The sequence below is a fragment of the Tinamus guttatus genome, unplaced genomic scaffold (genome assembly GCF_059628265.1).
Source record: "Tinamus guttatus ecotype Peru unplaced genomic scaffold, ASM5962826v1 Tinamus_guttatus_pri_ptg000056l, whole genome shotgun sequence".
Classification (NCBI taxonomy): Eukaryota; Metazoa; Chordata; class Aves; order Tinamiformes; family Tinamidae; genus Tinamus; species Tinamus guttatus.
In genome coordinates, this window is record NW_028288590.1 from 5,902,259 (window position 1) to 5,923,907 (window position 21,649).

The 21,649-nt window shown below is 45.0% G+C and overlaps 2 protein-coding genes across 2 annotated transcripts; both read left to right on the plus strand.

Moving 5' to 3' along the window:
• Positions 1–609: 609 nt before the first annotated feature.
• On the plus strand, positions 610–1,743 carry RRS1 (regulator of ribosome synthesis 1). Its single transcript, XM_088540107.1, has one exon. It carries the CDS (start codon positions 646–648, stop codon positions 1,738–1,740), a length of 1,095 nt encoding a protein of 364 aa, XP_088396233.1. The 5' UTR covers positions 610–645; the 3' UTR covers positions 1,741–1,743.
• A 2,352-nt stretch (positions 1,744–4,095) lies between these two features.
• On the plus strand, positions 4,096–20,440 carry ADHFE1 (alcohol dehydrogenase iron containing 1). The gene is made up of 14 exons (XM_088540180.1): positions 4,096–4,151; positions 4,907–4,944; positions 7,185–7,228; positions 7,382–7,435; positions 8,493–8,647; positions 8,805–9,001; positions 9,427–9,504; positions 10,656–10,761; positions 11,942–12,094; positions 12,846–12,944; positions 13,818–13,896; positions 14,035–14,131; positions 16,700–16,857; positions 20,003–20,440. Exons 1-14 carry the CDS (start codon positions 4,096–4,098, stop codon positions 20,084–20,086), a joined length of 1,398 nt encoding a protein of 465 aa, XP_088396306.1. The 3' UTR covers positions 20,087–20,440.
• Positions 20,441–21,649: the final 1,209 nt, after the last annotated feature.

The following is a 21,649-nucleotide window of genomic DNA, read 5'->3' on the forward strand; positions in this document are numbered from 1 at the left end:
TCCAGGTGAAGTATGAGCGACCCCGGGAAAGTGAGCAAAGCAGTACCCAAGGCAAGGCCATCTGGTGGTAAACGGAAAAATTGTCCGTGGCACCTCATAGGTTTTCAGTGCACAGGGAATCTGTGCTCTGTGGTACATGAATTACACCCAGATCTGCTGGTTGAAACACCACACGATCACAGTTACAATTATACAGTATAAATGTGCTATGCTAGGCCACAGAAACGGGGAATCAGGCGTGTATCTTCAGCTTGTACGCCTGACATTTTACTTTCATTCTAAAAACACATCTGCGACGTTGTCCTGGCACTCATTTCCCTCACTCCGAACACGAGGCACCAAATCGCTCCCAGCAGGATAATCCCACGACTTTCGCTGGCCGCAGCCAAAACCCCATCCCGAGCCCGTCTGGGGGCATCAGCTCAAGACGCCGCGGCCGGACCAGCCCCGGCTCCGCGTTGCCACAGAAGGTCGCGGCCGCGGCACATTAGTTCAAAGCAGGGCGCGGACTACAGCTCCCAGCGTGCGCCGCGCCCCCGCACCGCCTCGGCGGGTGGGGCAGTACGGCGCGGTGCCCTCTGGGAGATGTAGTTCCGCGTCGCCTTCCGGCGCGCCGGCCGCTTCCGCAGAAGAGCAGCCGCCGCCATGGCGGCCGTGCGCGTGGAGGAGGTGCTGGCGGCGGCGGCGGCGCGGGAGACGGAGCAGCAGCAGCGCAGCGTGGCCGTGCACAAGGAGCTGGAGCTCGACTTCGACCTGGGCAACCTGCTGGCGCTGGACCCCAACCCGCCGGCGCTGCGCGGGGCGGCGGGGCGGCGCGAGGCGCTGCTGCGGGCGCTGGCCCGCGACAACGCGCAGCTGCTCGTGGCGCAGCTGTGGGAGCTGCCCGCGGAGCGCGCGGGCGGCGCGGCGGGGCCGCTCGTGGCGCGGCTGCCCGAGCCGGCCACGCGGCTGCCGCGCGAGAAGCGCCCGCCGCGCCCGCGCGCGCCCACGCGCTGGGAGCAGTTCGCGCGTCTCAAGGGCATCCGCCGCCGCAAGCGGCCCTCGCTCGTGTGGGACGAGGCCGCCCGCGAGTGGCGGCGCCGCTGGGGCTACCGCCGCGCCGGCGGCGACCCGGCCCGCGCCTGGCTGGCCGAGGTGCCGGCGGGCGCCGACCCGAACGAGGACGCGCTGGCGCGGGGGCGGCGGGAGAAGCGCGAGCGCGTGGCGCGCAACGAGCTCAACCGGCTGCGCAACCTGGCACGGGCCGCGCGCGCGGCCGCCCCGCTGCACCCCACGGGCCACCAGAGCCGCGCCGAGCTGGGCCACGTCGCGCGCGTCGCCCGCGTGGCCACCGCCTCGCTCGGCCGCTTCCAGCCGCGCCTGCCCAAGGAGCCCGCGGAGCCGCCAGCGCGCGGGGGCGGCCGCAAGCGCCGCTTCGCGCCGCTGCTGGGGGACCTGGCGGCCGAGCGGAGCCAGCAGCTGGAGATGCTGCGCGGCATGAGCAGCAAGAAGCCAGCCCTGGACATCACGCGCGCCGTCAACAAGCAGCTCCGCGAGGAGGACGCTGAGGCGGCCGCCAAGGGCAAGAAGCGAGCGCAGCGCGGGAAGCGCGGCCGCCGGCAGCAGCAGCGGCCTGGCCGTGGCGGCGGCAAGAAGAGCGGCGGCAGCGGCAAGAAGAGCGGTGGTGGCAAGAGCGGCGGCGGCAAGCGGCAGCAGCAGCGGCCTGCCCTTGGTGGCGGTGGCAAGAGGAGGAAGGCGTGAGGCACCCCGGCACACGGTGGGACAGAGCAGCTGCAAGCCCTGCGGGGCCGGACTCGGCTCGGGACCTGCATCGCCAGTTTAGGGGTGGCAAAGGACTGACAGTGCCAGCCTCCTGCCCCACGCCTGGCGCCTGTTTGTCAATAAATGCGCTCTGTTTTTTTATAAAATCTCCTGCATCTGGTTCTTCGATGGCAGTCGGGGAGGGCAGTGTGCCTTGCCTCTGCTAAGGAGAATTGCTGGTGTGTTGTGAGAGTCAGGTTCCCCTGCTCCCCTAGGCCAGGGGCTTTCCTGGGGGCAGCCACATAGCTCCACAGCTGCCCGTGTTTGCAGCATTTTGAGACAGGCCTCAGCCCCTGTGCAGTCAGGTTGCTTCATTCTCACCTAAGATTGTGGTGTGAGCCTCAATGCAGGGGTGGTAACTCACATTTTAAGTGCTGGTGCCATCCAAGGCAAACACCATTAAAAAATGAGGCCACTGCCTTGTGCTCTGGGCTGCCCCAGCTGTGGAGCTCCTGTGCTGCAGGTCACCTCCTGCTGCTTATTTCAGTGGCGTTTGGGCTTGCTGGCGAGAGGAGGAGTGCAAAAACTCCTAGTGGAAGATTTATTGCAGAGCCTGAAAGATTGCAAAGATTTTATAAAGCTATGTTACCATTAAAAAGACAGAAAGCTGTTGACCTACCATTGAATTCACAGAATCCCAAATGGTTGAGGTTGGAAGGGACCTCTGGAGATCATCTAGTCCAACACCCCTGCTCCAGCAGGGACACCCAGAGCACGTGGCACAGGGTGGCATCCAGGTGGGTTTGGAAGATCTCCAGAGAAGGAGACTCCACAGCCTCTCTGGGCAGCCTGTTCCAGGGCTCTGTCACCCTCACAGCAAATACGTTCTTCCTCACACGGAAGAATATTCATATTCAACAGAATATCAACAAATTCTCATAGTCAACAGAAGATCAAGCAATAGAAGAAAAACTTTCCAAATTTTATCTGTACTCCCTGCTGGTAGTAAATCATTTTTATAAAAATAGTGTTTTTTCTTTACCAAAGTATTGGAAAGCAGGATAGAATCCAATGCTTTTTCTATAACTGTTTTGAAATTGCAGTGTTTCCTGTACCCTGGAAATGAAGTTTGTGTCCTACTATGTGACTTACAATGAGGAGGAGGGCAGCCTCCTGCTCTGAAGTCAGTTCCCACTGTGAAGATGGTAAAACGAGTTCTCAATCTTTGAGTAAACTTGTAACTGGTAATAGTAGCATAGCACTGTTACAAATGTGTTCCTGGAAGAGGCAAATACTTCTAAAGCAATTCATATTTTATCTCCTTGTAAAAGCAGGTGCCAATGGCAGCTTGAATGCAGTCAAAAAGCTGAAGCTCCATCTGTGGACAACTGGCCTGGGTCAGGAGTGAGCAGGTTTGTGCTGAAGGAATCTGAGTGGCATTAGCAGATTGAGGATAATGCTAAATTTCTATCACCTTTACTTAAAGTATGTGCTCTTAGTCTTCTAAATCTTTCTTGCCTCTGTGTTGAGTAGTTTCTACCACTGTTGGCTACTTCTCTCTGGCCACTGGCAGCAATGTCCATGTGGACGTGATCCTGAAAGCACCAAGGCAGCAGAGGCAAGCAAATGTGCTTGGAAATGTGAAAGTAAGTTGTTCTGAAAAAGTTTCCAGACCTCCAGTTTTCCTGATGTTTCCAGAGGACATGTCTTGTTACCTGCTCAACTAGGAAACACTGCTTATTTTTTTACAGAGAAGCATCTCATACTGCTGACCCAGATTTTACTGGTGACCTTCCCAAAGCTAAGAACTTGTCTGCAGAAATGCTGTCAGTTTGTGGATTTTCAGGAGTGATTATACAATTGGTAGGGACAGATATAACCTTCACAGGTACTCCTGGTTTCTGAAATTCTTAAGTAATTTCAGACCTCAAAACCTGAAGAGGTGAAGCTTTTTAGATTGTTCATAATCATCCAGTTCACCTCGTCAGCACTGGGAGCCGAGCTGTGCTTGGGATTGGGGCACAGAAGGAGGTGCTAGGCAGCTAAGCAGATAGTTTTCACGGACTCTCTGGCTTGCCCGGGGTGTTCCACGCGATTTTACAGTGCACCCGGTCCAGCGTTGCTCCTCTCCGAGCGGTGTCGGTTGGATTTCACAGGCCGAGTTCTCATTTCGGGAGCCCCAGTCGGCCCCACTCAGGAGCAGCTTTTGGCTGCCGTGCCCTCGCTGCGGGCCGGCGACCCGCGCTGCGGCGGCGGTTCCTCCTCCGAGCTGCCCCGCGTCGCGTCGCGGCGGGAGGGCCGGCGCGGAGGGCGCCCCGTTCCCGGCAGCCCCCGGCGGCGCTGCGGGCGCTGGCGATGGCGGCGGGGCGCGAGCGGGCCGCGCGGCTGCTGCGGCGGCTGCAGCGCCACGCGTGAGTCACGGAGGGCCCGCGGGGACGGCCCGGCGTGGGGAGCTGGGGGCGGGAGCGGGGCCGCGCGCGGGCCCGGCTGCCCGTGCGGTCGCCCTGCTCGGCAAGGGGCCGCACTGATCCCTGCGCGCCGCGCCGGGTGGCCTTCCCCGCGCCGGGCCCTGGGCACAGCCTCCCTCGCAGGCCTGCCCGGCCCTATCTCACGTTAATAACTGCGATACATTCCTATTGCTGTTACTATCCCATCTCTTTTCCCGACGGTGGATCTGTAACTTTCCCACTCCATCACAAGCCTCTCTGGCCATCCGCGTGCCCTGCTGCTGCGCACTGTTGCCTGCGCTGCAGGAGACGCAGCGGCGTCGCCGAAGGCCATTAAGGTGCTGCGGGGCCAGCGGCACCGTGGGCCCCTCACGTCCCATCTGCCTTCCCGCAACCCTTTCGCACTCTCCCGGGCACCCGCTCGGGCGGTGGGATGTGTATCCCGTGCTCGTGTGTGTGGCCCCCAGCGGGGGTGGGTGTTCGGGCTTGCGGAGCTGCTCCCCAAAGCAGGCCCTCAGCATAAATCCAGCGCAAGGAGCTTATGGGCGTTGGACACTAGGTGGCAGTCGCCGTTGTCAAAACTTCTAAAGTAAAAGGCGGTAAATGAGCACACGAAGGAGGAGACTTTCTTTTACAGAGATGAATTTCTCATATTCTTTCGTTTGTTCGTTTTTGCGAGTTTGCTTTAACCCCGTGATTTTTGGTTTTCTTTTAATTAGATGTCGGTGCCCAAGCCACAGTCACACTTACTCCCAAGGTAAGATTTAATTTGTGTCTCTGAAATAATCCTGTATAAGACCACAACCTCGTACACAGGTTTATAGCCTAGGTAGAGGGGGCACATAAAAGGGAGAAGAACAAAACATTAAAGAATAGGGTAAGTAGTCTGATAAATTCCGTCTATGCAATAATAATAGGGAGAGATTCCACATTTTCATGTAAGTTGCACCTAATTCACCTCTCCTTCCAGCCTTCGCTACTGTGAAGGCAACTTAGCCAGAAGTCTGATGAGCCGATTACTGCTGATGTTACCATCCATGTGCTCCTGAGGGGAAAAATGTGCATCTCGTACATTAGGAAAGACACGGAAAGTGGCACCAGTAAAGAGCAGGTATCCACAAGGGCTTACTTCAGCTTGAGCAGTGTAATCTCTGCAGGCTTTTACGCAGTCAGTCAGAGGTGTGTGGCTGCATCCTGGAGCAGGAGCAGAAGGTTTGCACCCAATGACCACACTGCGCCCTGGGTTATAGGGGGACTCTATGGGAATAGCTCCTCTTGCGCTAAGTTACTCTTCAGATGTTCTTAATCTTTTAGTACATCTTATATATTTCATTTCTTAATACTTAATTTCTTAATACAGATTTTCAGTAAGAAGTGATTCTGGGTGGCTTGGTTTCATATGCTTCACTGAAGACATTTTTTGAGAGGTTTTTAAAGAATGATGATCACTACTTAGCATATGGAAAAGCTAATATATATTCAAGTATTTATTATGCCCAGAACAGCAAGACAACAGTAGAAGTGAAAACAGAATCTGGTTCTTCCATGTCTCTGCTTGACAACAAGCTAAGCCCTTTGTAAAGGGAAATCTGTGTTCAGGATCCCCTAGAGCAGAAATTGAGCACGCAATGTATATAGGAAGATAATAGTGGTTCCATGGGTCTCTCAAAAGTAGCAACTGGCTTAGCAGGGCCCTAGCAGGAAGTTGATCGTTGCGTCATGTGGCAGCATTCGAGGAAATAACGCAGTTTTAGAATTCAGAAAAATTCTTCTTGAAAGTTTGCCCAAGAATAAAGCAGCAGGGCACTCACTCTGCCATCAGAGAGCAAGAGGGTAAATGGCTTCGACATGTTCTTAGCCTGTCAAATTAACGACTGAGTGTACAGCAGAATCGGGCTCCAGGAGAGGTCAAACATGTACAGCCTGGCAAGAGATGGCACTGAAAGAGCTCATAGCAGCTGGCCTGCGCTTGAATAGAAGGCACATAAAGGATTTTAATACATCTCTCTGCTACTGTTGTGGGTCAGTGCTTCAGTGCACCCCAGAGGGTCTGCAGGCTCATTATCCTGGCTTCCCTCTTGGGGTCTGAACCCAAATCCCTTTTTTTTTTTTTTAATTAATATAGCAGACAGAAGGCATGACTTCAGCAGGACGAGCAGAATGCCTCCTCTGAGCTTTTCTTGGAGAAGAACAGGCTGCTTCGGTTGATGCAGTTTGTTTCACTTTGCAGAGAAATGACGATATGCAAAAGTGCAGAGCTTTGTGGAACTTCATGCAAGAATGAGATGGCAAACAAAAGACAGAGCTGTCCCAACACTACCCTTATAAATATTTTCTCTCTTCCGCTAAATGAAGTTGATAATGACACCAATTTGTATTCAAAGTTCTGCTTGTTATTAACATTGCATTCAATTTCCTAATTTTCAAGCAAGTAAGTCTGTTCTGCCTGCAAGTTCAGTGCTAGATCAGCATAAAATAAGTGTAACTATCCCTCTGAATTATTCTCACATGCACAAAAGACATTTTCTTTACAGGTGTCCATATGTCTCATAAACTTACGTGGAGATTGTTCTGAAGGATATCATGTAGCTCATTTGTAATACCTCTAAATCTAGAATCCTGTAAATGTGCTATACTATTTATACAATTATATATACATATACATTTCTAATGTATTGCTCTGATCTTTCCAAACTGTGAACAAATTATCATTCAGACATCCTGGTAGCTTATTCAGCTTACATAGTAGAGAATGAATTCTTGTAGAATGGAGAAAAAAAAACTTTCTTTTACTGAATTATATTAAACAAGCTAAGTATTTAGATCATTTGAACTAACAAATAACAAGGGACAAACTTGATAAACGTCATCCAGACAAGCCAAGACAGACTGGGCAAATGTGTTGCTGGTTTTAAAAGCATAGGAATCACTTAACTTTAGTATTAGTACCAATTTAAACTACTTTTTCTTCTCTAACCTTATTAATTTCCTTTCCAGTTCCTGAACAAGCTACCCTGGGAAATACAGACTATGCATTTGAGGTAGATATGTAGCAGTATATGTGCTTCCAAATATGACATTTAAGAAGTATTTCCATTAATAAATATTTATTCCACATAGTATTTCATCTTGGATACTTAGGAAATGACACCATTTCTCCATTTTTGCAGAAAAATATATTCTTTATTTTGTAGATGGCCATTTCAAACATCCGATATGGAGAAGGAGTTACTAAAGAAATCGGCATGGTGAGCTCCACCAGTGGAAATCTGTCCCTTGTAAAGGACAGCTGGCATTTATATTGTGTGTCTGAATCTGCTGATTTCTGTTATTTGTTGTCATATATACTTGTGTAAAAAGTTTGGAAAATACTGTAAGAGTAGTAGCATTCTACATCAATATTGCTGAAGTGTAAGTAACTACATGAAATGCAGCTTAATGGAGAATTAAATCTTTGGTGATTTGCCAGTATTATTCAGGAATATTTTTCTCTGACTTTTTTTTTTTTAATTCAAAAAGCTGTGAGCTTTGGTGACTCACCAGAATTTCCTCAAAATCACTTTCATCTCTTCCAGCACTCATTGAAGTGAATCAGAACCTTGCCATTAAACTAGACGGGTACGAGCTGAGCTTGGGGCTTGCGTGATTAAATTGCAGAATTTTTGTTTGTGCTTCCTTGAGCAGTGTGGGATGATTCACCTGAGGAGCATTGTTCTAACTCATCTTTATTATGGACCCTTTATTTTTTTTTAATTCTCTCTATTTGGTATTTATGGCATTAACAGCTCTCCTTTTATCAGAAATTTGTAGAGCAAAATTATCAGACAATCAAAGAAAAGTTGGTCGGGCAGAACTTCTATCTTTACATGACAGGATCATTCAGAGTTACATGTTTTGTTGAACTATTAATTGTGAAAATTAATTTGGCAAAGGTTAAGATGAAAGTATTATTTGTCTTTTTATATTAGGGAAATTTTGGAAAAAGAATCTTTTGAAAATAAATTTTTCCTTTTAATGTGGTGTTCAATGGTTCCACTTTACTTGCTGGACATCCATGTTGTTAGCTTTCTTCTAGTATATGCATATGACTTCAACTATAAACATTTGACAACTCTATAAATTATGCTGTTTTCTGTGTCCGGTATCTATGGGAACTCTTTTAACTTATGCTGTTTCAAAAATCTTACACTAACCAAATATTTTTAGTATTTTAATCAAAATATTCAATTGAATTGTATTAATATTTAAATAGTCTATTATAATTTTATACCAGTGGCCTGTTTTTTAATTTCATTGCTGTTACAGGACCTGCAGAATCTTGGTGCTAGAAGAGTTTGCCTGATGACAGACCGAAACCTTTCCCAACTTCCACCAGTAAAAGCAGTATTGAACTCCTTGGCAAAACATGGGATAAACTTTGAGATGTATGACAACGTCCGGGTGGAGCCAACAGACCACAGGTACCTCTGACTCCCTTTCTCCAAGTAGTGCCAAGGCTCTTGTAGCATCTTGAACACTCCTGCATTTGTCATCAATACACTGGTCTTAATGTTTATACTTTTATTTTTTCCCCATGACGTCTCCTGATGGACTGGAAACCCTCTCTTGATTTCCAAGTTTCCTGGATGCCATTGCATTTGCTAAAAAGGGAGAGTTTGACGCCTACGTTGCCGTGGGAGGTGGGTCCGTAATGGACACGTGCAAAGCTGCCAACCTCTACGCGTCCAGCCCCACGTCCGACTTCTTGGACTTCGTCAACGCTCCTATCGGGAAAGGGCAGCCTGTCACAGTGCCCCTTAAGCCACTCATTGCAGGTAAGGGGGTGGCTAGGAGAAAGGGAGTCCTTCCACGCTTCCTGGAGGTGATAGTTCTGCTGAGATCAGTTTGCCATGACCTTTTCACCTTCCTTTGAGCTTATTTTTTCTCCAATTGTATTCAGCAACAATTTCAATGGAAGGAAGATCACCAATTTGTCAGCAGTTTAACTGAGCTTGACTTCTTCTACTGGGAAAAGAGATTAATGCTGGCAGCTTTGCTTTGACCTTTTGGCTTCAGATCTAGTAATTAGATCTAGTAATTGGCTTCAAGGATACCTTGGAGATTTCCTAGATCCTTTTTCTTTGATTGCCTTGTTATTGTAATTTTATTTATTTATTGTTATGCATTATTATTGCATATTATGTGTATTGCAATTATGTATTGCTTATTATTTCTTATCATCTCCACTCTTCTTTTTAAGTTCCTACAACAGCTGGAACTGGAAGTGAAACTACCGGTGTTGCCATTTTTGACTTCAAAGAACTAAAAGTGAAAACTGGTGAGATTTTTGCCTGCTATTTAAGACAACATTTTCCAATGTCTTCACTATTTCCCTGCCTTGCGAGAAAGGGATACCACATCCCATTGCAGGTGTCATTTCATTCAATTCAGCTACCACTGACAAATTTGAAGAACTTTTAAAGGCTTCTTCTTTGAGTTAAATTTAAAGCATATTAACATGATGAAATACTTGTATAATACAGTGTATTATAGTTTGAAGGAAAAACAGGAAACTGAAATCTTTCAAGTCTTTAAATGGCAGAAAATGTTAATTGGAAAGGAAATTTCTACTTTCTTTCAGGGTCAACCAACTGTTCCTTATTTCCTCTATATTTTCCTTTATGTTTTTAAGACTTATGTTTCTTTGTTGTATAATTGCAACCAAATGTTCCCTTTCCTGACTTTTGAAACCTCAGGCCTGAGATTCTGGGCAAGTGAGGGACACTGTCTTCCTTTGACCTTTCCATCCCTGGAAAATAAGGATTAAGCCTAAAATGTCATCTTAAGCTTCATAGCTATTTTGAGGTTTCACTTCTTAATGTTGTGTGGGTTTTATGTGCCAAGCAGTCTACAAAATTTGGGACAAATGGGTTTACCAAGGACTTCTGACGGTGTCTTAGAGTTTTCCACTCTGTATATAGTTAGTTAGTCATTTTCTCCCTCTCCTCTCTCAGCTGTATCAGTCTCTCTCTCAAAGCTGTTCCTATGCCCCTTAACTGCAACAGGAAGGTACAGTTATTGCGGGTGCAATTACCAATAGCAATCAGTTCTGGAAACAATCACATCTTTATGACTGTTCCCAGGAGATGTAAATTAAAGAATGATGTTGAAGATGTCACTTAGCACTGCAGTTTTGGAAGTACGGTCCGTTCAGGGAGGATTACAAACGCAGAGACATTGCCTGGTATGATTCCCTCCAGGCAGCAGTGCCAAATCACTCCACTCCCTTACCATGAGACTTGGAGAGAAAGACACTTAGACCTAGACACTGAGATATTTCTTACACCTCCTTCTCTTCCTTTCCACTGCTTTTATCTTCATAGTTTCAAATCATTTCCATTCATTATTTTTCCATATTGAGAGTTATGCTTTTTTGTCCCATTTAATGTAACTCTTCCGTAACTTGTTTGCCTCACTTGCACGTTGCAGGCATCGCTTCAAGAGCCATCAAGCCCACACTGGGCATCATTGATCCTTTACACACCTTGTCCATGCCAGAGCGAGTAGTGGCCAACACTGGCTTTGATGTGCTTTGGTGAGTGTGCGGTGTAGGCTGCCATTTGGCTTCACTACAGTTTTATGTTTTTGCTGCAATGATTGTAGAAAAATCACCTTTCTTCTCTCTCGCTGTTCTTTTTAAGATGATCTCAGTTATACCTTCCTCTTAATTATACTACCTACAAAAGGTAGTGTACCCCCCCTTCAAAGCAAATCATTCAGAGATTTCCATGTTTGTGCAGTGCACAGGACAAACCATTTGCTTCTAGAGTTTTGGGTGTTGGGGAAGAGAGTCTAGTTGTCAGTTCTTCGGCAATCAGGTAGGGGATTAATGACTAAACTGTGGCAACATTTAGCACGTGTGACAGAGCGGGGAATAAAGGATTTTCTAGTAAAAGCAATGATGTGTCAACAAAACTTTGTGGTGGAACTGGCAAGTTTTAGCCCAATTTCAAGAACTTCCAGAACCTCTCTCATTATATGATTTTCACTTGTCATAAAATTTTCTTCTGCTTTAAACTTCACATTTTAACTGCACAAAATGCATGGAAGTTTCTATTCTCAGGGTCAGAGCTCGCTTTGCTTTTGTATGTTGTATGTATTAAAGTAAGTATTAAAGTAAGATACAAGCAATGAAAGTTGTGATGTCTCAAGCTTAGTGAACTATCCCAGACTCCAATCCTGTGGTGGAATTTAGCATTTGTCTCTAAATTCAAATGCCTTGTCTGTACTTTTGCACTTACGAATAGTGTGCACTTTTGCACATGGTAGCCAGAGTTATAAGCACGTGGCACTTTAAATTTCACTTAGCTTAAGTATCACACAGCAGATTTTTAGGGGTCAATACCTTTGAAAGAAAAGTGGCTTACTGTGCTTATACTGCTAGAGCCTTTTGAGGTTTCCATCCTACAGACAGGAAAAGCACCCACTGCAGACTGACAGCACTCTGGAGTGAAGAGTATTACAAACCAAGATGCCAGTTTCTCCATCAAACTTGGGGAGTGGCCTGAGAGGAAGGATTGTGACCCTGTTTGGGCTGTGGGTTTGTTGGAGAGCTAGGCATCCTGCAGGTGTCCATCCAGCTTTCTCCCAGGTCTCTATGGAATTACGTTTCTAATTTTAGCATCAAAAGTAAGTAAGAGGAACATGGATTCAAAGCACAGCAGGGCAGTAAAGTGGCATTCTTCCACTTCATTCATTTTTAATCTTTCTTTTAGTCATGCTCTGGAGTCATACACTGCTCTGCCTTACAAGATGCGCAGCCCCTGCCCTTCAAATCCAATCAACCGACCAGCCTACCAAGGCAGCAACCCCATCAGTGACGTCTGGGCTCTCCATGCTCTGCGCATCGTAGCTAAATATTTGAAAAGGTAACGTGTCTAGCAGCCATTCCTCCTCTCAGGATGGTCAGTCTTCAGCGCTCAGAGAGAAATGCTTAGAACTTGAAATGTAGACTGTAGAAAAGCAAGTTATTGTATTAGAACTTCATTTCCTACCTCAGATTTCTCTTGAATAAAGCCAAAAAATATTTCAAATAAAATTGGAAGTAGTCTTAGTTTACAGTGTTGCCGAGGCAGCTTTTTAATGCCGCTGAGGATCTATTTCACAAGCCCTCAGTTAAAGCATTTTGAGTTGCTCAGTTAATATGGGGGCAGTACTCTTACACCTTCCAAAAATCCTCTTTCTATAATGGTAAAAGGAAATATGTGATAAACTGAGCTAAATGCTGCTGGTGTCACTTCCCTTACTTCCAGTGTAAATGAAGATACGTAAATTGTAGATAAGTCCATCAAAAAGATGACCATATTCACTTGTGAATATGTAAAATTACATGCTAAAATTACATGCTTATTGAAAATGAGTTCATAACCCAGAAGCCTTACATTTAGATTAGTTTTGACTTAGTTGGGAACTAGACTTGATCCTTACCAATAAAGTTTTAGCCTATAGGCGTATTTCATATATTGTATGAACATCTATTAATGCTTATTGCCAGCATTTTTTTTCTCAACTTACTCTGAAGATTTTCCTATATCTGTCCATAAACAAGCCCTTTCTCCCCATCCTGAGCTGCCAGTCCATGTGTGAGTTAACCAGTAGCATTGTCTCCTTGGTGCACAGAGCCATCAGAAACCCTGAGGACCGTGAGGCAAGAGCTAACATGCACCTAGCAAGTGCTTTTGCTGGTATTGGCTTTGGCAATGCTGGTGTTCATCTCTGGTGAGTACAGAAAATCCTTAACCCCTTTCCTCGTCACCTTCCCCCTGGAGCTTGTTTCCCTGAACGTGTGACATCGTAGCCTGGCTCGTAATGCACATTATCACAGAAGCCTTATGCTAGGATAATTTCCAGCATGAGGATGCTACATCCTGGCTTGCCATGACTCAAAACCAATCCTTTAAAAAAAAAAAAAAAAAAAGGCCCACTTTACCTTCCTTAATTGTAAAAAGGAAAAAAAATAGGAAAAAAATCGTCGGCTGTAGAAATGTTGCATCCTGTTAGCTGTTCTGCAGTCACACCGCTCAGAGCGACTCTTGTGCCCTTCCTGAACTGAAGTAATTGACGGTGTTTGTCTGTAGGGTAGACATGTAACAACCTAAAACAAGCTGTAATAGTATTTTAAGGAAGTTGAGTTTTGTGTGTGTGAAAATCGCATAAGCCTGAATTATGTGAAAAGTTATTGGCAGTAAATCTCTTCAGAGGGGTTCCTTTTCCTTGAGCAAATCCACTCTAATTACACTCCCAGACTGCTGTTTATTTCACTCGGTGGGATCAGGCAGGGATGCAGCTGGTGCCTCTCATGGCCTATCCACATCACTGCAGTATCTGAGCATCTTTCACAGCCTTTTTGGACTAGGATAACTTCACCCTTGCAAAGCAAGGAGGTGCTTGTTTTTGCTGTTTCTACAGGTAGGTCCTGAGGTGCGGAAAGTGAGGGATATCCATACCATATCTGTACCATTCTAAGTTCATTTGAGTATCTGTGCATGAGAGAGGTGCACACAGAAGACTGGCAGCACCAGGGCTTGAGCACAAGTCTTGTGATCAGATGCAGATTCGCCCTAACCACTTTCTCTCTCCTCTCTGTTCCAGCCATGGAATGTCTTACCCTATTTCTGGTTTGGTGAAAACTTATAAAGCAAAGGATTATAATGTGGATCACTCTTTAGTGGTAAAACATGGTTTATCTTTGTTTTCATACCATACACTTCAGTTCTCCATTATGTCACATGAATAAGCATGAAAGCACATTGGTTAGGTGGCAAGTAGCTGTCCTGCTGATGTGTGTTGGTGCTTTTCTCTTCCCCAGCCACATGGCCTCTCTGTGGTGCTGACGTCCCCAGCAGTGTTTGCTTTCACAGCACAGATCAATCCTGAGCGACACTTGGAAGCTGCAGAGATACTAGGTAGGAATCTCTGTTGCCACGACTTCGTAAGGGAAATTGAGGTCTTCCCAAATTGTCCTCTGGGGAGAAAAGGAATGTGTGCCAACAGTTGTAATCATTTCTGCAGGGGTTTTAATTTTAAAAACACATACTGGTTCTGGAGTCTGATTAAGCTACATACACAGAGTGCAAATGGAGGTGTGATATCTAATGCTATCTTGTGATGCTCCGTGATGACATGTGCTTAAAGATGTGAGCTTGAGAAATCTGCTGCTTAACTAGCAAACTTTCAAGTTGGAATTAACTGTATTGTGAAGCTATCTTATGAATTAGGAGAGAATAGCTGTGATTGACATCTCTCTTGGTGCTTTATGGATAGAACTGACTTTAGAGCAGATACTATAGAACACTTAAAAGGGTGTGTGTCTGTTAGCTAAAATGAAGCACTTTGCCTAACGATCTCCTTGCAGTTGCAGAGAATTTGGACACAGTAATGTTCTAGATTGATCCTGCTCTTTTCCTGAGGCACATAGTCCCCGTGGCTCCCTGCCTTTCTGCTGCAGGCCTAAGATTGCTTGGAGATGTTGGGATTTTAATCACCCGTGTTGAGGGAGGGTGTGGACTGACACAGGTTTCAAGAGTGGAATTCTGAATGGGCAATGAAAGTACCACTGTCATAGTAAAGGTGATTTAAAATGGTGTCACCAGAAAAATATATATATATTTCAGGAAAATTTAGATTATATTGTAATTATTGGTTATGAAATTTGATCAGTTTTCTTCCAAAGTATGCAGTTCTGCATATGGTCAAAGACAGACCACAAACCTAGATGGAATCATATACTAAGCTAGGAAAATTCTGTGTTCAGAAATTTCAAATTCAATTCAAATAAAGTGGACTAAAAAATGCTGGATAACTGGCCAGCAGAGCATATCTGGAGAATTTGAACTCTAGCTCCTTAATTTAAAGTATTTAAACAGCAGTTCGTCCAGGTTTTACTGTATGAACTGCTGTGAGGAAATTCTCTGACAGCTTCATTTAATTTACTCAATAGAAATTTCATTTCTGTTACTGTCTTTCTTGCTATAAAAGGATTCAGCTGAAAACATGTCATGTGGAAACGAATTTGTTAGCTCCCACCTGAGGGGTTTACTTTTGATTTCAGTGCAGAGTCCAGCTGACTACAGCAGCTGGTTCAAGTCTGTCATGCTGCCAAATGCCATGACTAGGAAGGTATTTTCTGACATGGAGCAGATGAATAAACAGCTCTGTTGTGTGTATGTACGGCTGTGAATTTAAGTACAGCTAGAACAAACTTAGTATCTCCCTTGGTGGATTCTTAAACAGTTGAAAAAGGTCTCTGTGTGTCACCAGACATTTTAGAAGTGCTGTCAAAGATCAGTGTAGTCTTTAGGCTGAGCAAAAAGCAAAGTTCTACAGCTGGAGCAGTGTTTCAGGTCTGCCCTTCGACTTCACTATCCTTCTTCCCCACCTCCCTTTCCCTTTTTCCTTTACTGCCTGAAGTTACTGGGTGCCTTCATATTCCAAGTACTTCACAGCAAAACTTGGGATAAATTTAGACGGCATGGCATAATCCCAATAGCATGAGATTTCATACTGGACTCTTTACTAAGTGATTTATCATTTTTTCCCAGACTCTCTGCCACAGAGAATTGCCACTCTTACTACCCAAACTTCTGGCCTGAGGATCACAGGAAATACTTCTCCTGTAGCTGGGTTGTGCTCTTAGTCATCTCTCAGAATGGCATTTGCACCCGGCATTGTTCCGGGGTAACATCACTGACGTTATGCAGAGAACAAATTTGGCTCAGCCTGCTTTGGAAAGAAACAGTACAGAGCAAGTTATGTCTTCTATTTCTGTATTTTTTTTAATTAAGTTCTTTTAAAAAGAGGAGCAAGCTATTCTGTGAGAAACATTGCTAAACTTTCATTATATATTGCTTGCTTTAGTTACTGTTTGGTAGATGTTTTCAAGATATCTGTTCTTCCTCTTCAGTCCTGTATTATCCTACACCAGCATTAATTTCAAGATTTACTTACCATCTCTAACACTGCCCTGCTACCTTTTTTTTTCCCTTGGCCTACATCCTCTTGTCCTCTGAACAGAGGACAGAGAAACAAAAACAGAAAATTGTCCAATCGCTGGTTTTCATGTCCTCTAGATGTCAGCAAAGTCAAGGCATAAAAACAAGCTTGCATCTGGCACTCTGTCCAGAAAAATAAACGCTGCTGACGTTCACACGCCAGCTCCTTTCCTCTCAGCAGTTAGTCAGACTGGAAAGTGTTTCTTCTCCATGTAAGCACAGAGGGAAGAAGTTAACTTCACATGGCAGTTTGTTCTTCTGGCAGCAGCTACTTGCCTTTCCTGACCTTGTCCTATTCCACCTTTTACAGATTATTCCGACTGTAAAATGAAGACTGATGCCTCTTTTTAATCCTCGTTGCTTTTAGAGTGGTAACTGTTATGTATGGATATGTATTCAGCTGATATTATGATTAAATTAAGTCCAGAGCAGGCTTCCTCCCCTGCCTCCGCCCTACAGTCAAGGCATTATGTCTTATTTTAGGAGCTGACATCCGCACTGCCAGAATCAAAGATGCAGGGTTGATTTTGGCAGACACGCTCCGGAAATTCCTGTTTGATCTGGATGTTGATGATGGCTTAGCTGCAGTTGGTTACTCCAAAGCAGACATCCCTGCGTTAGTCAAAGGCACTCTGCCTCAGGTAAGACAACGTGAAGCCGCTTCCCTTTTCAAAAAGGACAGATTTTTAATAAACAAGAGTGTTTCTTTTCAAGCAAATGTGATTTCTAGCCCTACATGAAAACAATGCAAATGGAGAAAATGATGGCTAGGCAGCTTTTCCCTTTGCACAGTTCAGGTTTTCCTTTCAGTGAAATGGAGTGCATGCTGCAGCCTGCTTTTCACATGGATTCAGAAAGAATGGCGAGTTAAATTCTTTACAACTTTAAATTTTTGAAAAGATGATGTTTTTCATATAACTTTGAATTTGGTAGAAGAAAACGGTTATCTTTACTGCCTCTCTTACTTACACATTCAGGATGGATTAAACCTTAATACTGAATGCAAGCTGGTAAGAATGATCAAGCTCATTTTGCATTAGACTTCTCCTCATTGAAAAGTTGCACTTTTCTTTCCAGATGGCTTTTTTGTTCCATTGACCCCCAACAGAATTTGAAATAAAGTCCCCTGGGATGATACAGATTAAACATGTAATACCCTTTATTGTTCCATTACTCACAAAGGCACTGCAAAAAGGAACACATCGCGTTGAAAGGAAAATCCAATATCTCCCTTGTAAAAAGACGCTTCGATTCATAAGCTATGGACTGTTCTGTCTGCTAGGGATTTATTACCACCAATTTCAAGGGAAATAAGTGCTGCAGATAAAATTTTGTAGGTGAAAGTTTTTTTTTTTTTTACAATACCTGTTATCATGTCTAGTTCTTCTTGTGCATAAATCTCAGAGCAACTTTTACAGAGGTAATATTAATATTCCTGTACAATAGGTCAGTGGCAAAGCACCAAAGAAACATAAGGTCCATTCAGTTCATCAATTAATTTTTGCATGTAAGTCGTTACAGGGCACTTTGGAGACTTGATTGTATGTTCTTTTAGAGCAATTATTTTAGGATCGTTACAAGCACAAAATCTCATCAAAGGTATGATTTGTATAGCATTTTTTTAATTCTTCATTAAAAGATGTTGTAGCTGTTTTTTGTTTGTTAGCGTAGCTCAAATTGACTTTTAATTCATTTACTGTCCTCTTAGTGCATCCGTGATTAATTGTACTGTGTAAAATGAGATGAGTCAACAGTTTTTTCAAGCCTTATTTTTGTACATGAAGTATACATAATGAAAACGTGCTTCTTGATGGTCCATTACTCTCAGAGGTATTGAATACAGTTCAGTCTTTGATAGTTTTTTCATTTTGCAATAGGTTTTCTTTGGAATACAGCACCGACCCATTCATGTTGGCAGCATAGACTGATACCACTAATAAATCTGCAGAACATATTTCACAGTGTGAAATGCGGGCTGCAGGAAAACAAAAATAATCTCTTCTAATTTCCAGGATTTGAGGCTGGAACTCTGTCGGGACAAATATTTTTCCTTGGAGTTAGAATAGGGTTTTATTTTCCTTCCTAAGCGAATCTCTTGAAACTCGTTGAGTTCACAGCACCGTGGGCAGCCTGCCAGAGAGGCTGCTGTCCCAGGGCCCGCGCTGCCCGGCCCTGTCGTGCCTGGGGGTGACAGGAGGAGCGGACGGGAGGCAGCGCGGGGGCTGCTTCCCTCACCCCTCTGCTCACTCTGCTGCTGTCCCCAAGGCAGCCGAGATGCGGCCGAACCCCTGGTGAGCCCCGAGCTGCTTGTTGCTGCCCTGCCAGTGCCCGCGGAGCTGCACGGGAGGAGCCGAGCTCCTGCCTCGTGGGCACCAGCAGCAGCAGCCTTGGGGCAGAGCGGGTGCTGGCGCCTGCAGCCGAAAGAGCTCGTGCTTGCTGGGGTGGGCCCTGAATAGCTTGGACACGCTGCAGTCTGCCAGGGGATCGTGTCTCTCGCCAGCCTGTGGGACTTTAGAAGTAACACTGTGCACAGAGGCGCAAAGCACTAATTTGGCCCAAGGAGTCCCAATATAAGGCTGATACTGAGTTTTTGAGCATTGAGTTGTTATATTGAGTCTGGGACTTTTGGGGAAAAATAAAGGCACAAGGCACATGCTTTCGTTGCAGTGCTCTGAATTTTCCGCTTCGTTTCCAGTCTGCCTAGAAGCATCTTAACCTTTTCTTTGGCTAGAGCTGTGCTGATCAAGGATGAGGTAAATGTCATTTAATGCTTGCAGCTGCAGCAGCAAATACGTAGAGTTGGGCTTACGAAGCACTTAGCCTGCTCATAGCTCACACTGATCGTGACGGTCGTGGCCTGGGATCAGCTCCCAGCTGGCTCCCTCTCCGTGCTAGGCCAGCGTTTCACATATTAACTTGACAGCGCAATGGGCTCTGTCTTGCTCTGGGACCACATCCAGCTGCTCCACAGCTGAGAGCCACATGGGTTCCGAGGGAAGCGGAGCAGCCGCAGCCTCTGTTCTTGTGGGTGTTCTTAACTCCTCCTAGTCTTCAAGTACATGTTGAGGTCAGGATGGCTATGGTGGTAAAAGCCCCAAGAGCACATCCGCCTCCCTGCATGCAGCCCTGCCTTGGTAGCTGTGCAGGGCAGTGAAGCACAGACCTGAGCTTCACCTCAGCCAGAGGGACTTAAGCACCTCACGATTAGCTGAATCTCACAGTCTGACTGCAGACCAGCGCCAGTGGTCCTCTGTTTTGATTCCAAAGGACAAGCTATTTATTACGCAGTTTCACTACCTTCCCCTGCCGTATCTCCAGAGTCTGATGTAACGGGCACTGTTTTTATTCTGGACGTCCCCTGCAGGTCCTGGGCATTAGAAAGATGTTTTGTTTTCAAAATGTTCATACCTTGAAACCCCTAGTTCCATTGCTGGCAAGTCAATTGGAAGATGGACTGTCTTCCCAGAATACTGCAGGCCAGTGTACTGACACCTATGATTGACAAGACCCATCTATAAAGTACTTGACTTTGCAGCTGAACTGCCTTTTTGTCCACTCTGTGTGTTTAATTATAAGCAATTTAAACTATTAAATGCTCCAAGGTACTGTGCAGTTCTTGATGCTTCAAACTTAATACTTCAATTACTCGATTATTCCTTTACAAGCCTTACTATTTTCTGTGAAGGACATTAGTACAAAGTCACATAGTTCAGCTACGTAGTTAACTACTGTTTGATTCATTTTATTTGCAACCTTCTGTAATCCTCTTTTTCTTTAATTTTGCAGGAGAGAGTGACCAAACTATCACCACGTCCTCAGACAGAAGAAGACTTATCTGCCCTCTTCGAGGCTTCCATGAAGCTTTATTAGCTTAAATATTTTAGTCAAAAAAGTATGTTATTTTCTAATTAACACAAAGGTAATTTCTTACAGATATCAGGATGAATTTGTTCACAGATTGGAAGAACTTGGGTGCCTTCTGCGTCTTTTCCATTGCACACTTCCAAAAGGACAATTAATTAATCTTAACTAAATAACACTTTGAATTAAAAGTTTGATTGTGGGACTTTTATGCTCAATAGACAATGTTATTCCTTACATAAAAGGTAGATCAGACAATTAGCTATAGAGCAGGTTTTCCTGTGCTTCAGAGGTGGTGAAAAGTGGAAATTGTTTTTCATGTGATATGCTGAAACATTTCACAAAACATGATTTTTATTTAAATTGTCTGTGATTTTGTTTGTTTTAAAAAGACATGCTATTTCACAAATAATACAGGTCATTCTTACTTGTGGAGTGGGAGTTTGCTTGCAGAAGATGTCAGCCTGCTGTATTCTCTTCTACTTTATGATCTTTCAGCATCTTGCTTTAGAGCAATGAAGAGGCTATTGACGTAGAGAACTTTTTGTTGTTTGATTAAGAAAAACTTACTTTTATACACATTTGGAAGAGCCTTAACAAAACTGCACTTGGAGTTTACATTTTTTCAAGTATCATCAGATACATGTCTTTTAAGATGTGTTCATAGGAGGAGCAAAAAAGAGCATGAGGAGGGTTCCCAGCTCAACAGGAACCATGTTAGCAGCTGCTTCACTGTCAGCTGGGACAGGGAAGTGGGAAAGCAAGAAATGAAACTCAAATTTTTAATACTATATCTTTTTCGTCTTAAAACTGGGCACGCGGTCTGTGTGTACGATTCATTTAAAACTTATTCTGCTTTGCGTTGGGACTGTCTGCACCAGCTTCCCGTAGCTGCCACAGCACAAAAGCAAGAGCCACCACATACCCCGTGACATGTTTGCTGCTCTCTGCTGGGGAGGGCACAGCTCCTGGGCACCTGGGGAAGCAGTGGGCTCTGCATTTGCATCTTTGCACTCCTGTCTTTGGCATGGTGCTGTCCTGGAATCAGAGGCCAGATGGATCCTAGATGTTGGCACTCAGTCTATTTAGTGTGCAGGTAAAGTAGGTGGATGGGTACTGGTTGAAGGTCAGAGATTTTTTGGTTTTTTTTAACCATGAATTCAGTGGCCATAGGGACCTGTACCTCCAATTGCCTCTATTTCTTCTTCTCCACATTTGCTTTCTATGTCCTTCTGCCCTCTATATTCAAATCTTGTCTAAGTCTTGTCTCTCTGAATGTTGCCCTCTCTGCTGAAATTGCTGAATCACTATTGCAAAGGCTTATTTTGTAAGAGCAAAAGGTTACACATCCACTTTACTGTCTTATACAAACTTAGCCACAAAAATAAAATAATAAAAAAAACACCTTTTGGTTAAGCCCTTTTGTCTATACTTTTTTGGTAACTTTTTTTGCAGGAGCCTAATTCATGGCAGTCATGTCGTGTAGAGAGGACAGCGTTTCTGGGGAACTGAGCAGCACGTGGGTTTCATTATTCGCTTGAGCACTTTGATGGGCTAGCTGGGAATGTAGGA

Coding starts and splice junctions, on each gene's coding strand:
- RRS1 (XM_088540107.1), top strand. CDS start 646: ATGGCGGCCGTGCGCGTGGAGGAGGTGCTGGCGGCGGCGGCGGCGCGG.
- ADHFE1 (XM_088540180.1), top strand. CDS start 4,096: ATGGCGGCGGGGCGCGAGCGGGCCGCGCGGCTGCTGCGGCGGCTGCAG. Junction 7,229..7,381: donor ATACAGACTATGCATTTGAG/GTAGATATGTAG, acceptor TTTATTTTGTAG/ATGGCCATTTCAAACATCCG. Junction 12,945..13,817: donor AATGCTGGTGTTCATCTCTG/GTGAGTACAGAA, acceptor TCTCTGTTCCAG/CCATGGAATGTCTTACCCTA.